Below are 16057 nucleotides of genomic sequence, written 5' to 3' on the forward strand. Positions count from 1 at the left end.
GTCAGAATAACAGACTTTTGTGGTACCTTGAAGACTAAGATATTTGAGCATAAGATTTCATGAACCATATTCCAGTTCAAGCCATCTGAAATTGATTCTGACTAGCAAAAATTTATTCCACAACAATTCTGTTTTTAAGATGCTACACAATCCTAATGGTGAACTCCTAATGGTGAACTTTCTGGTCTTGTGCTTATCATTATGGCAATGAAACGGGACCATGAAATGGTTCTGAAGACCCAAGGTGCACCTCAGTTTAATTTATACATTAACATTTAAAAAGACCAGTCAAGCACTAAGCATGCTTACCGGTAGTCATATTCTTTGGGTCGCTTCCTAGTGCTTTTTTATTTTACCATGCAATATAATTGAAAACATTTTGGTCTTGTGAAAGCTTTACTGGAAACTAATCCCCTATATTCTCCGGGGTGCTGCTACACTACTGGTTGTTTAAAAAGTAACAGCTATGCAAATAAATGCATCTATTAAGATGCTGAGGTTCCACTGTTTTTTTAAACATTAAGTAAATTGATAAGCTTTCATCTGAATAATCAATCTCTAATTCATAAAAGTTTCTGTCACTATAAGGGCTGCAATATTATGCACTTTTACACAGCTGTAGATTTAGTAGATATTAAGATTACATTAAAAATTATGCCCCACGACTTTTCCTTGTTTCGATTTCATTGTTGCGGCCCCTCTGGCAGCGCCGACAGAGCGCCTCTGGGCATGTGCAGAGTTCATTGCCTCCCCTCAATAATGCCAGATGCGGCATAACTGAAGTGGAGGAAACCCACCACTCTTTTTTTTTTGCGCGCCTCCCCTAAGGATGTCGCCGCCATACCTACTCCCTGTGTCTGCTTGCCTTTTTTCTCTCTCGCTCTGTCTCCCTCAGAGCTGCTCTCCCCACTTCCCCAGCCTCACCCCCCTACAAAACCGGCTCCCTTCAACGGCTCCTTCCAACGGCGTCCCCGGTTGCTATGACGACGGAACGAGGCAGGGCGTAGTTTAGCCCCGCCCCTTCACCGGGACTTTCTCGACTGCACTCAACCACCCTCTCGGCGCCGAAGCCTCATCCGCCAATGGCTGGGGGTGTGTGTGTGACTTTTCGACGTCTCAGCGCATGCGCAAAAGCCACTTTGGAAGGCTAAAGGAAGTGCTTGAAGTCACCCGAAGCCGGCAGTAGGGCCTGTGATTGCCCAAAGAGATACAGTCCCGAGTCTTTTTTTAGCACTTCCGATGTGAAAACCAGGAGTTCACGCTCTTCGTTTCCAAGGTGAAATCTCAGAGACTTTTCACTGTAGAGACGTCGACAGATAGAGACTGGAGGAGGTAACAAACGTGGGCTTTATTGAAGGGTCTCCTTCGATGCAAGTCGCTTTCCGTTTGGAGGAGAGCGTGGTGCTAATTAGATATTGCACTTAAAAGTATTTCGCTCACTTATCCGTCTTGTTTCTGTTGCATTTGATTTTAAAATAGTATGTTGTCTAAGTGACTATGGGTCTGCAATCACTTGCAGGGCCTGCATATGGGGATTCTTTAGGCTTTCGTTTGGATCCCCGAAGAGCTGCTCTAACTGCATTGAAATTGTGAGTGCAGTTTGGTGTCTTACAAATCCTTTAAGGAGATGTGCGTTAATATTAATATTAAAAACACATAGATTCTGTTGCCGACAGTTATTTGAGGTAAAAGACTGGCTTTTGCTCGTGTTCCAACAGTATGCTAGCATACAGGGACCAATAATATTTTATTTCCATTTTTTTCAAAAAAATAGCGGATTCAGGGCCTGGAGTCTCTGCTGACCGTCTAAAGCCAGCAACCGAAAACCTGGATTTTGGATCTGTGTGTCTTGGCGGATCAGTTTGTGCGACTACATCCCGTCTGAAAAATAAAAATCCATTCCCAAGATTTTTTTTTCTCGGAGCTGGAGGCTATGGACTACGGAGATGGGCGGAGAAAGAGATTTCCTTCCTGGGTTTAACCAGTAACAGCATCAGACTATGAAAAAACCATTACAAGGTGTTCGTTATTTATTTTCCGATGTCAAAGGCTGTCTGAATAAAGGAAGAACAGGAACGTTTGTGCCTGCTTTGGAAAGAAAGCATTGGTCAGTATATCTTTTTTTAAAGTGGGGACACATAAAGGAGAAATTGACAATGGCGTGCTTTGGATAATGGCTTCTCTTTTGATCCGGTAGCTTTACCTCCTAAGGTTTATTTATGTGGTTTACTAATTATTTCAATTTGTCAAATCTCCTTATGGCTTGTATTAATTTTGTTATCCAAGGCTCAAATGCCTGAGAGTCGAGCCTTATTGCACTTACTAAAACTTATGTGTGTCTGAAGTGCCCTCAAATTATTCTGACATGAATTAATGGCCTCCAGAACACCCTATTGTTAGCAGCCATTCTCAGGTCTTGTGCACTGAGGGCTGTGGCTTTTTTATTGAGTCAATCCATTTTATGTTGGGTCATCCTCTTTTCCTGCTGCATTCAACATTTCCTAACATTATTGTCTTTTCCAGAGATTTTTGTTGTCTTATAATGTGACCAAAATACAATACCCTTAGTTTTTAGCTTCTAGGGAGAATTCAGGCTTGATTTGGTATGACCCACTTATTTGTTATTTTCTCTAACACTTACATTCCAAAGAAATCTACTTTTTTTCTGTCAACTTTCTTCATTGTCTAATTTTTATACCCAAACATAGTAATGGAGAATAATGTGGTATGAATTAACTTGATCTTAGTTGTCAGCAGTACAGCCTTACACTTAAGGATATTTTCTAGTTTCTTCATGGCTGCCCTCTCAAGTTTAAATCCCTTTCTGCCTTCTTGGTTGCAGTCTCCCTTTTGGTTGATGATGGAGTCAAGGAATAAAAGAAAAACTTGAACAATTTTTGTTTCTTCATTATCAGCATTAAAATTATGTCATTCCCCAGTAGTCATTACTTTTGTTTTGATGATCACCTGTAATCTTGCTTTAGCACTTTCTGCTTTGATCTACATCAGTAGTAGTTTCTTCACAGTTTTCTGCCAGTAATGTGATGTCATCTGCATATATCAAATAGTTAATATTCCTTCCACCAATTTTCACTCCACCTTCATCTAAATCTAATCCATCTTTCTTTATGATGTTTTCTGTATGAGATAACAATCATCCTTATGTGATTGGAAGTCATTCTGTTTCTCCATATTTTCTTCTATCAGTAGCCTCTTCTCTGGAGTACAGATTGCTCATCAGATCAAATGTTGTGGCACACCAATTCCCTTTAAAGCCAACCATAACTTTTCATGATCCATGCAGTCAAAAAGCTTTGCTGTAATCTATGTAATCTATGAAACACAAGATGATTTTCTTCTGAAATTCTCTCTTATGCTCCAGTAACAAACGTAATATAATCTCTAGTGCCTCTATTTTTTAGTCCATCTTGAGCACCAGGGCATTTTTCATTCCATATAGGGTAACAGTCCTTGTTGTAAGATTTTGAGCATCACTTTACTTGTGTGAGAAATTAATTTGATCATCTGATAGTTGCTGCAGTCTTTGCCATCTTCCTTTTTTGTTTTTAATTGGGATGTAAATTGAACTTTTCCAGTCTAGGAGCCATAGTTTTGTTTTCTATATTTGTCAGCACAGTCTGGTTAAGATTTTGATGGACTCAGTTTCTATAGCTTAGAACAGCTCTATTGATATCCTGTCTACTCCTGGTGACTTTTTTCTCCCAGTGCAGCTCTCAGTGCAACTTTCACTTCGCTTTCTAAAGCTGTAATTGATCTTACAGCATGCCTAACCATGATTTAAATTTCCCTTTGATTTCTTGGATCTTGTGGAACAGATATCTTGTTCTTCCTTTTCCATTGTTCTCTCTTCTATTTCTTTACATTGGTCATTATGATAGTTTGTTGTCTATATGGGATCGCTGGAATGCTGCATTTAAGCTTTTGATTCTTTCTGTCACCTTTTACTTTTGCTTCTGGCTCTTTAGCAATTTTAAGAGTTTCATCAGTCCCCCATCAAGGCTTTTATTTTCTTTTGGCTACAGGAATAGTCTTTGTTCATTCTTCCTTGATGATATCTCCAGTTTCAACCCATAGTTCTTATGGTTCACGCGCACTTGAATTTAGTAATGCAAAACTGTTGTTTGCAGGGTTTTTTAACTGTTCAGCAATGTTGCTTGGATTGTATTTTGGTGTTATGACTGTTGGCATTTTTCTTCAGCTTTACTCTAATTTCTGATATTAACAATTCATGAATCTGTACCAAAATTGGCTCCTGGTCTTTTATCAAAGAAAATAGAACTGGCGTATTATTATGCTACGTGGTGTTATTATGGGGTAACAGAGGTACAAAAGCTGGGCTCAGATATCATTCAGCTGGCAAAAAGATGTTCCCCATCTTCCTTCCCTGTTAGAAATGCCTATGGCTATAGCCAGGCTAAATACATGAACCTTGCAAAACTGTCAGTAGATTCAAGACAGACCAATGGAGGTAACTGTTTCATCCAACTAGTAGCTGATTTGTGAAACTCTCTGCCATAAGGTATGATGATGGCCACTGGCTTAGACTGATTGAAAAGAGAGTTGGACAGATTTATGGAGGATAGATCTATTGTTTGCTGTTAGCTATGATGGGCTCAGAGGCTGGTGAACAGTTGGAGAGCTGTTTCCTGCTTATGGGCTTCTCTGTGGCTTCTGTTGGATGTGGAAGTAGAAGAGCTCTTGACCTGATCCAGTATGGCTACTTTTAGGCTCTTATGCACTGGTGCACTGGTTTCCATTTCTGCAGTGGATCTTATCAATTTCTGCTAAGACTTCCGTGAGAGCTGGTACTGCAGATTCCATTGTTGAGCTGTGAAACTTTTGCTGCAGTCAACAGATTTGCATCAGCCATGTTGTTTGTCACACGTGAAGTCTTAAGAAATTTAACAATGTGATCATGCCATCATGTTTTAGCCTCCCTGTCACAAGAGAAATCGCTTGCATAATTCATGAACAGACTTTTAAAAATGAAATGCCTCTTTTCCATCTTCCAGTAGGGACAGCAACCTCCTTATGCTCCTGTCTCTGTAGATGGTGACCGTGAAGGACAGTATCAGCAGACCCCTTATAGTGTATTCTCTTCATTCCCACCAATGCATCTTGTGGTTTTTTTCCCCACAGACATCTGATTGCCATGGCTGCTGTGGATAGCTTCTCCCTTCTACTCCGAGAGATTGGACAGTCCTGCAGTTGTTATGTGGAGACATTGGCTTTGATTGGAGCCCTTTATACAGCCAAGATGTGTTTCACCTTTGTAAATGATACTTACACGCTGATCCGGTTGCATTTCATTCCTAGATTGGTTAGGAAGGCTGACCTAGTCAACCTGTATGGAAAATGGGCTGTTGTCACAGGTAAGACCTATAGAAAATGATGGGATTTATTCATATTTCATTTTCCTGAAATGCAGCAACAGCTTTTCAAAATAATAATTAGCTGTAGGTCTTGACTCACCTCAGTCATTGGCTGAACTGGTCTGATGGCATAGAATGTTCCCAAACATTCCAGTTGCTGAGAAGGTCCTGCCTTAAAATGTTGGAAAACACTGGCATTTTTCTGAAGGAAACAATCTTTTATTTTAGCGGGGAGACAACTTGGCAGCATAAAATCTTTGGTACAAAGACTATAAAAGCTGAGTGCAGATTCAGAACAAGCAGTAATAGGGAGAAGAAATGAGTAGTCCAGAAGCTGAGGTCATAGCCAGTGATTTGAGGGAAGTGTTGCAAATTGGCAAGGAACTGAGGAATAGAGAAAAGGGAGATGTGTCAAACACACCAGAAGTTGTCAGGTATGTGAAATAATCATGCATCCAACTCAATTAAAGATGGACTTTATATTCTAAAAAGATAACCATGAAAAGGTTTGAGGAGTGGGACATAAATTCAACAACGTTGATGAACATACAAAGAAGTCAAACCAACATATGTAAGTTGCAAGCACTGAACAGCAAAAATAGTAATACAGACAAATGATATACTGTCTGCAGCAATCAACCCACAGAGATAAAATATCATTTCATCACAACACAGAAGTAGTGTCATTAGAATAGTCAATCAAAAGGAAGTCAATTATATCAAGCACTGCAATAATAATTGCATTACATTCAAGTAGGAGTCAGCCAAGATTAGTCCAAATATAAGTCAACATTGCTTCCAATTAGCTAAGGATGATTAAATGGGAGTCGGGACAGACTGGTGCCTGGAGAATCTGTTTCAAAATAAATCTTCAACTATTATAGTCAAATCCTATAGAAATTCCTGGATAAAAAAAAATTATATTGTAATCACAAATTCCAGCATGTAAAGTCTTGAGATATTTCCCTTTTCTCTAACGTTACAGAGGTTTTCTCTTTTCTTTTCTTTTTTGTTCTTGTGTATAAGGCACTGAGGAAAGCATGGGCCAAGTGGAAAGTGGTTGAATGGAAGCTATTAGGGAATTTTTGGAGAATAGAGACTTTTCTAAGACTCCCATTCCCACCGGGTTCGGTAAGGGTGTGGGGAATGACTGGCAAGAACCCCATAAATTGAGAGAGAGAAACTTGTTCCAAAGCTAAAACCATTTATTAAAATTAAAATCACATTTCAGTAATTGTTAATCATATAACATTCTAGTATGCAGCATGCAGAATTTGTTACATTAAACAAATGCCCAATTAAAGTGCATTATTGTTTTTTAAAGAATGCATCCTGATTGCTCTGCCCAAAGACCTATAAGGTGTTTGTCCAGAACAACAAGGTGCAAGAATACAATCACATATTAAATACCTTTTCCTATCCATAGGAGCTAATGAAATTGTCAGCCAGGTCTGTGATGAACATCTGACGTATCTGATAAAACCCAATCCCTATCATACAGTAGGGCATGAACTTTGGCTTAGTCAAAATAATTCTATGAGGGTCAGACTGTTCTGGCATTTCTTCAAGTATCTTATCTGTACCGGTGGGTCAAGAAGCTCTTAGACATATAGTATGTCGCAACTTCCTAATCTAATGTTTAGGCTTTGAAGCTAGTACCATTGATAGTGAATATATAAACTATTTCCTAGGACATGGGTCACTTGCATAGCGACAGTGTAGCTGTGCTGTAGAGGATCATGGGGGAGAATCAAAATTTCTAACAGTGAACAAATGTGAACAAAAATGGATGTACACATGAATTTTTAAGCCTCCTCACGAAAATTCCACCACAGAAGCTTTACTTAGAAACAGTAGTTGTTGAAACAGGAAGATGCAGGAATTCTGGTTTTGTCAGGAGGTAAGGCGGATCTTCTCAGGTTGAAGGAGTGAGGACCGCTGTACGTAGTCCGCCAAGGGCCAAGCAGTGCTTTCTGCAGGCAATTTGGACCTTTCAATGCTGGGTTTTATTGTTTTAAAACAACAACAGCTGTAGGTAGGTCTGGATTTCATCAGGATGGTTGTGCTAGGAGGTGGTGTTTTTTTAAACCTTCCCCCCATGCTATTTTTTCCCTCTAAATCATCTCCTGTCCCAGGGAGCTGCTCTTAGCCTCATTGAGATGGAGGGAAGGGGGGAAGTACAGGCATTAAGCTTGTTGCTGGCCCTAAAAAGGTAGGCCAAAGGGAGAGGGCTGGATACTGGAACTGAAGGAGAGACAGGGCTGGATGAGACAGGCTGGAGACAAAAAGGAATAGGATAGTCTTGTGTGCTGTTGGCAGGGTGGTTCACGGTGTCATTGCTATAGGCAGGGAAGCAGAACGGAGACATCATGATAAGCTAAAATTTTTTGCATAGATTTGATCTAACTGGCCTCTTGTTGCGGGAGATACAGGGATGTATCTCTGGCCTGTCCCATCTGGTGCTATACATTTTTCTAGGTGTACACGACACACAGAATGTACTGCTGTTTTTAAAAGGGGCTGTGATGTGAACCAACAATACTTATTTTTCAAGCAGCTATCAGTGGAAACTTGGTCAAGTCGCAGTCTATCCTTGCATGTTTCCATTTCCTCTGCTATTGGTAGTCTGCGTTTCTGCCTGTGAACTCATGGGCCAGTTCCTTAGCTGTTCCATTCCCTGGATCCTGTTCCTGCACTTTCATCCAGCACCTCTGGAGGCTGCTCTTTTGGTTCAGTCTCATGACTGGCTTGTGACATGAGGGAAAATAGGTCTGATGAAGAGATAAATGGATAGCCCTGCCCTCTGTGTGGCTTATTATAGTTTTGTGATCCAGTGCAAGCTTTGTATTCCTAAATTAGTAACTCACATGGCTGGCTTGTCAAGAGAGTTTCATTTTGTACAGGCTGATAATATCCAAATTAAAATGCATAGAGCTAAGGCACTGAGGGTTTAACTCAGCCATTGTGCATGCCTCCAGATCATTTTAAGTATGGTTAGCTTGTGAAATTGGGATTTAGCTGGCAGACCCAGCATGGGAGGGCACGGCCATGGATCAAGCTAGGCTGTCTGAGTTCTTACAGCACACAAAACTATACTTAAGACTAACTGTAGTTTATAAATCAGCTTTAGATCCTGTTTTGACGGGCTCCCTCATCATAGTGTAGTTGCCTGTATTAAGACAGTCACAATAACCATAATAACTGTAACAACATTTTCAAACCATGTCTGAATGGAGCCTGAATCTGCCTTTCTAAGCATTTACTTAAAAGGTGATTATGCTGAAAACAATTGGAGTGGCTTATAACAAAAATAAATGTAGGCCTGGAGGGCCAGGGTTTCATTGTTCTGCTGTGTTGCAGGTGGCACCTCAGGCATCGGCAAGTACTACGCTAAAGAACTGGCGAGCCGCAATGTTAATGTTATCTTAATTAGCCGGAACCAGGAGAAGCTAGAGGCCCTTGCCCATGAGATAGCCAACACCTATGAGGTGGAGACTGCTATCATTGTGGTGGACTTCAACAAAGGCAGCGAGATCTACCCTGCCCTCAAGAAAGTCTTGGAGGACAAAGAGATCGGCATCTTGGTGAACAACGTCGGTGTGTTCTACACTCACCCAGACTATTTCACCAATCTGTCCTGGGATAAAATTTGGGAGCTCATCAACATCAACATCGGGGCAGCCAATATGATGATACATCTGGTCTTGCCAGGGATGGTGCAGAGGAAGAAGGGGGCGATCGTGAACATTTCCTCGATGTCTTGCTGCCAGCCGACCCCTCTGATGACGGCATATTCCGCCTCCAAGGTGAATCTCTTAACTATAAGTGTAGAGAGAGACCAATTTCGCACTAGACCTTTAATCCTGGTTTAACCCAGTCTCCAAACTGACATTCTATGCTAGAATCAGAGAAACCAACTCTATTGACTCTATGATTTTATGATTCTAGTGTAGAATATGAACTTGGGGACAGGCTAAACCAGGATTAAAGGTCCAGTGCGAAACTGGTTGATTTTTTCCCCCCTAAAAGGCAAGCAGCCATTTCCATGGAGATTTTCTTGTTTCTAAGGGAAAATTCTGCATTGAGCTAGTACAGTGGAAAGGCTTTCAGAGGATAGTGATATACTAATTTATACCCCGCCTGCTTACATAAACTCCTCAACAATAACCCTGGGAGGTAGGTGAGGCTGACCCCATGTGGCTGGTCCAAGATCAGACAGCAGGCTTCCATGACAGAAGTGGGGATTTGAACCTGGGACTTCCAGATATAATTTAGATGCAGTGTTCCTTCTAAGCTGTGGAGTGTTGTAAGCAAAAATTCTACTTAATGAGCCAAAAGAGCTTTAGCATTGAAGTTGTGAGCCAGCCGGATTTTGACTATTGCGTAAATTAGTTTTTCAGATGATTATTACCATAACCTCTGTATAACTATTACCATAACATTTTTATAGCACACAGTAGCACCTTAATTTGCACCTTAACAACCAGCATAATGTATTCTAGCTAGCATTGCCAATTGGTCGAGCCTGGAGTTCTCAAAAAAAATTACAACTGATCAGCAGGCGATAGAGATCGCTTCCCTTGGGGGAAATGGCAGCATGGAAGGGAAGCATCAATGGCACCACATCTCCACTAGCTCCTTCCTGTCCCCAAATTCTTCCCACTGCCAGGAACTTTGTAAGCTGCAGTTGGCAACCTTGATTTTAAGCATTCCCTTGTGTTAGTCTTTCAGGGTGTCCCTGGCTGCCTGTTTGTCTTTCAATGGAAGTTGTCTGCTGCCCACTTTTCAAAGTTTGACATATTATAGGTGAGGACAAGGGTTGCCAATTTTAGCCACAATTGATCTTTTCCCCCTTCTTGCTTTGTGTGCACCCACCAAGAGGCCTGCAGTGAAGCGCTGGTGTTACCCTTACCTACTTTGTGCACACTCATGCTGCCACCCACCTGGAGGCTGCCTGATCCCACATATGTCCACTTTGCTTGCCAGCCCAGGTGAATGATGGTGTGGCTGGCTGCACACTTACTTGCACCTTTCCTGTCTCCCAGCAGCTTAGTCCACGTGTGGGACAAGGCCAGCCCCCCAGTGTGCCCACCGACTCTCTGTGATGCTGCCCAGGCGATTAGTCAGCTATCTGGGAATGGAATTGTTTTGATAGGAGGATGGCACTCTCGCAAGCTCTGTTTTGCTGTCAGCCCTTGGGCCTCCACACTTTTTTCATGTTGTTTTTGCCTCTCCTGTCTTGATTATTGATCAGAACTATTTGCAATATAGGACACTTTTCTGCAGTGGGACCAGATGAGGTGGGGGTGGGAGTAGTAGGGAAGCCATTGGAAGAAGAGCCAGTGGGAGGGAAGAGCCAGCAGGTGATTTTGTCACCCTGTGCTGAGCCAAAAACCTGTGTCCTAAGGGCTAAAAATGTGTGTGTGAGCTCATGTCCGTGCAGTTTAGCAGAAACACTGGTTAGATGCTGTTACAGCTATACCACTCTGGCTCTGATACTTTGTACCCCTCCCCCCACCTGGCTGTATGGGAAATAAGTGAGGGAATTGGGATTTTTTTTGTGGCTTGAACTGGACTTATTAATGAGACAGAGCTGACTGTTCATGTGAATAAGAACTTCCAGGTTTGGATCTCTTACACCTCCCTCACCTTCTGCCTGTGGAGTTCAGCAGCCTGTGGGAGAAAAGGTCAGCTAATGCACAGAAGCAGCACTAGGGTGTAGGTACCTACCTCTCCACTGAAGGCATGATGTCTTTGTCCAGTGTTGCTTTGTTCCCCAGCTTGAGCATCTTACAAACTGCATTTCTTGGCTGAGAGACAGTAGTTTTGGATGCCAGAACTGGTGCTTCACATGTGGTGCTGAAAGTGCTGTCAGGCCATCAGAACTATATACAGCCTCTAAGAACAGGTAAAGGTAGACCCCTGTGCAAGCACTAGTCATTTCCGATTCTGGGATGGCGTCGCATCATGACATTTTCACAGCAGACTTTCTACGGGGTGGTTTGCCATTGCCTTCCCCAGTCATCTACACTTTCCCCACAGCGAGGAAGCAGTCGTGGCACAGAGTGGTAAGCTGCAGTACTGCAATCCGAGCTCTCTGCTCACGACCTGAGTTCGATCCCGGTGGAAGCTGGATTCAGGTAGCCAGCTCAAGGTTGACTCAGCCTCTAAGAATAGGTTTTTCTAAATTCAAAATTTACTTAACCCCTCTAGCACCTTTCCATGCTCAGAATCATAGTATGTTAAGGTTTTTTTTTCCTTCAGAGTGAGCTACCATGGAAAATCTACCTTGTATGAGGGGGCATGATGGCTGTTTAGAGGTGGTGGGGGTCAACTGGGAGAAGCTGGAGCATTATCACTTTGAGGGAGAACCTTCAATTACTGTTTAAATAGGTTAATTTTTTTTTTTTAAAAAAGTCTTCCAATGGAAACTGTCAAGCCAAAACTTTGACTCTGGATGATGGGAAAGACTGCAGCTATGTGAGAGGATACACCTGCTGACCCTGCCCTATCTTCCATCCTGTGAAAACCAGAGAATCCTAAATGCCTGTTCTTATCCTTGGTAGGCCTACCTGGACCATTTCAGCAGAGCACTTCATTATGAATATGCTCCTCAAGGCATCTTTGTCCAGAGCTTGATTCCATTCTTCATTTCCACCAACATGACAAAATTCGGCAACCAGCTCACCAAAAAAAGTTTCTTCGTGCCTTCTGCTGAAGAGTATGCACATCATGCTGTGACCACTCTTGGGATCTCCAAAAGGACCACCGGCTACTGGCTACATACAATCCTGGTGATATCATTAATTCATTAGTTTTGAATTGTGTTCCCTCCCTTGACGTTTCCAAGAATATCACAGAACCCAGATGGATTATGAAACACAAGCAAGTCAGGGTCTTGACCACTTTTAAGTGTTAGTAAACAGCCCATTCAGCTTAGTCTCATAATTTGTCTTCCCCACACTCTGCCCATTTCTACAGTTAGTCTTCTCTGCAGAAGTAGTCTATCTACCTCATACTGCTTCTTAACTTATTAGTTTTAAGTAGATTATTGATATATAGAAAAAGCCGGAAAAAAAAGTATCACGGATAAAATTTCACAGCTAAAAGCAAGATAGGTCAGCGGTTATCTTCTAATAAAAGCGGTGTAATGTCTCCATGTAATCTATATCTTGGAACAAAGGAAGAATTAAAAGATTTCCAGGCTCAGAAAAGTCATTTCATTCAAAGGTCATGTAATACAGGTGTCCACACTACCTGTATCACAATCACATATGCAATGAGAGTATAGACCAACAGACTTTTATTCAAGATATAGGGATATAGGCTTCTGTGTGCACACACACTCCTTGAGATACAATGAAATGGAAGCTACTAGTCCATACATATGGGTAGAGGGTGAACAGTTAATTAGCAGGCAACGTAATGAATACGTTTAACAGATGCAAGGACCAAACAGGAATAACAAGCTTAGTTTATATGGTTACCCTTTCTTTGGGTTTAGTTCCAGGGGAAAAGGTAGGAAATATATCAAAACTGGAGAATGTTTAAGAACTATATCAGAAAATGATCCTCTGTATCAGCTCCTTACCTAAAACTGGCCTGTTGCCTCCCCCACCCCCTGCCCAGTTTTACAGTTAGTCCAGTGCAGAAATAATTAAGTTGTCCCACATCTGATGTTGGGGGTGGTGGTTGAAGGAAGGAGTGGGTGATTCACTGTTTGAAGTGAGCTCTTAATTCTTAGTTGCCTTTCATTTCTTGTGTTGCAGTTTCTCTTGGGACAATACATACCAGAATGGTTGTGGACCTGGGGAGCATACCGAATTAACAACAACTTGCGCCTAGAAGCCATTTCGAAAGGATCACATTAAGTGTGCAGCCTGGAGAAAAGCCACTGTCTAGAAGCCTGCTCAAATGATATCTGTCATGCAGGCTTCCAAAGACTGCCAGTCCTGCTTTTATTCTTGTTTTTAGGACCCACTGAAATTGAACAGGCAAAAGAAGAAGAAACCTTGTTTAGATCAGGTAGCCAGTTTTCATTCTACAATGCAAAGGCCCTCGTTTCCTTTAGATACAAACTGGTTCTTGCGCCAGTGGGGGTCAGAAGTGAAGGAACACTTTGGAAGCTGGATGAAGGAAGCTGTAAATGCTGCTTCAGGGTCTGTGTCTATGAGAGTTGCAGGCCATGGAAAGTTGTGCTGGAAGGAGACTGTTCAGCACCAAAATTCTGTCCAACCATTTGAATGTGGTGTACTAGATTTCTTCATTACTATCCCCCATTTCTCTGCAGAGATTCTCATGCTTAAACTGGGACAGTGGATGCAGTGTTACAAAAGCACCTGAAGCCATTTTTTTGAAAGTGGGAAGGAATGTATTTTTTAGTTTATATGGTGAGATTTCCTTTTTAGTGAATTGCTTGAGCAGTCTGTCTGTGTGACTTAGCTGTGAATTTTGTAATGTCAGGATGACAGAGCTGTGAGACCTCAGATGAAAATAATTTCTTTTTCCATATCAAGTTAGGACTCCTGTCTAGAAATAGTCCATTAGTCATCTTTGACGTGTCTGTAGATTTGTGGTTTGTACACACAGCCTGTTGAAGTGTGAAAATATTGAAGTCTCTCATTGAGTATGCAAAAAAAATAGTGTTTGTGATTCTTATATACACAGTAATAGTCATACCTTCTGATATTTCACAGATGAAAAACTGACATACTTGCCTGAACCAGATTCTCTTAGCAGGGATCATTGGATGAATCATTTCACTGCTGAAACATTATTGCTGGGTCCATTGATCCCTAACATGGTACCTGTTGATGTGTTTCCTGGTATCCATTTGCTATCCCTAGCTTTTCACCACCTACTTTCAGCAGGGGATACTTCAGATGAACCCAGAAGGCAGTGCCCTTGTGTCCACGGGAGAAACCAGTTCAGAAACAGCTGCCTCCATCATAGAAGATGCTTGGTTTGCTGCCCCTCAGTGTTTTCTGATTGGCCCATCGCCCCATGGCAATATGTTTTCGCACCCTGACCTGCTACCAGTAGAATAAAATGATTCTGTGAGGCCCAAGCATGTGATTTGAGTTAGCACTCATGCCTTGTGGCCAGATGAACTGCAGGGAACTTATTGCACCAAATGCTGCCAGGCCTAATTTTGATTGAGATTACAGTACAGTGTTTTCCTGACCCAAAATGACCGCAGTGGGGGCACTTCTTGTGCCATTGCCGGGCTGTATCATCTGGCTGTAGGGAATATGAGCTGAGTAGGGAGAACCTAGACCTGGCTTATGCACAAACATAGTTGTCAACAGTTCACAGTGGATCTCTGCATCAGTGTATGGCCATTCACTGCCTGGTGCCTTAGTGTTTTGTGAATTCATGTTTCCATATATTTAGATCTGAGTGGGTAGGACAATGTATCTTCTCTAGCATGCCCTGGAGCAGATGCATTCTCCTATCCACTCACTTTTGAATTCTAGAAACCTAGAGGAGGTCCCCCTGAAGTGAAAGAAAGTCATACTTAGAACATTTTAACAAGGCAATCCCCAAACGGAAAACAAATAGGCAACATGATTTGTCAGATAATGGTGTTGATTAACAGGTGCCAGCCAGTGCACATAGCATTTATTTTTACAATGCTATCAATACATATGGTGTTTTACTTAATTATATTTCATATAATTTTCTGATTGCTAATGAGGTTAGCAGAATGACGACCTTTGCATTCCTTCTATCTTGTTCCTTTCTGCTGAAGGGTGACTGGTTACTGGTGTATTCCTTAAGAACAGGAGGAACCAAGAGATTGTTGATCCAGACTCAATGGAAGGGGTCTTGTGTCTCCTGCCAGCTGTGATTTTTACTGCCCTTAGTGTTGGAATCTCCCCTCCCCTCATTTGTTTTAACAGCAGTTTTCAGGGTTAAACTGAAATATGGCAAAGGATGTACGAATTTTTTCTTGAAAACTTTCATGGTAAATTCTATAAACATTGAGAAGGTTCATTTCTGTTGCTCTTCAAACCTGCCACAGGGAGGAGAAAGAGTCTTGAAGCCCCTTTCTACAAAGGCTGCAAAACAATGTATGAATGCAAAATTGATGGCTATTAACTAAATGGGATTAAGTTTAGTTTCTTATGAATTTAAAATTGAGTACATCTTTTTAAGGCATTATGGGTTTTTAAGTGTTAGCAAACATCTCATGTTCTGTTCATGTGCTGTAATTGTAAGCCTGTTTACTGGGGACACAAATGCCACTAAAACCAAACTAACAATGTTTGGGGTTCATGGTTCGTTAAAAAATGACCACCTGTAGTTAGAAAAAAGAATTGAACTAAATGAACAGATCCACTAGTAACCATTTCTAATATTGGTGAATCGTATCTGATTGTGCATTAATAAAATAAATGAAAGTGAAAATCGAGTTAAATTTGTTTAGATTGGCAGTCCCACGCTCTCCCGAAGGTGGTGATGACTTCACGGACCCATACAGCACTCATCTAAGCAGTACGCAAAGCAGAGTGTATATATACTCTTAGTCTCATTTACTTCAAAAGGATTTTCTTAAACTAGCGTGACTCTGTTCAGCGTAACTTTGTTAATAAAGCAAAGCTTGCCATAAAGACTCATCAATTCCAGTCTCTGTTTTGGTTATAACGGCGTCTGTATAACGG

General features: G+C 41.6%; 1 protein-coding gene across 2 annotated transcripts; it reads left to right on the forward strand.

The window, feature by feature from the left end:
* The first annotated feature begins 1027 nt into the window (after positions 1-1027).
* On the forward strand, positions 1028-16016 carry HSDL1 (hydroxysteroid dehydrogenase like 1). 2 transcript variants are annotated; one of them, XM_060253702.1, is made up of 6 exons: positions 1028-1332; positions 1775-2107; positions 5161-5393; positions 8754-9199; positions 11960-12187; positions 13163-16016. In XM_060253702.1, the coding sequence occupies exons 3-6, from the start codon at positions 5174-5176 to the stop codon at positions 13262-13264; spliced, it is 996 nt and encodes a 331-aa protein (XP_060109685.1). In that variant the 5' UTR covers positions 1028-1332; positions 1775-2107; positions 5161-5173; the 3' UTR covers positions 13265-16016. The 2 variants fall into 2 exon arrangements, with proteins under 2 accessions (XP_060109685.1, XP_060109686.1); XM_060253703.1 differs by having other exon boundaries at positions 1137-1276; positions 13163-14367.
* The last annotated feature ends 41 nt before the right edge of the window (positions 16017-16057 follow it).

The sequence above is a fragment of the Heteronotia binoei genome, chromosome 14 (genome assembly GCF_032191835.1).
Source record: "Heteronotia binoei isolate CCM8104 ecotype False Entrance Well chromosome 14, APGP_CSIRO_Hbin_v1, whole genome shotgun sequence".
Lineage (NCBI taxonomy): Eukaryota > Metazoa > Chordata > Lepidosauria > Squamata > Gekkonidae > Heteronotia > Heteronotia binoei.

Coding starts and splice junctions, on each gene's coding strand:
- HSDL1 (XM_060253702.1), top strand. CDS start 5,174: ATGGCTGCTGTGGATAGCTTCTCCCTTCTACTCCGAGAGATTGGACAG. Junction 5,394..8,753: donor AAAATGGGCTGTTGTCACAG/GTAAGACCTATA, acceptor GCTGTGTTGCAG/GTGGCACCTCAGGCATCGGC. Junction 12,188..13,162: donor ACTGGCTACATACAATCCTG/GTGATATCATTA, acceptor CTTGTGTTGCAG/TTTCTCTTGGGACAATACAT.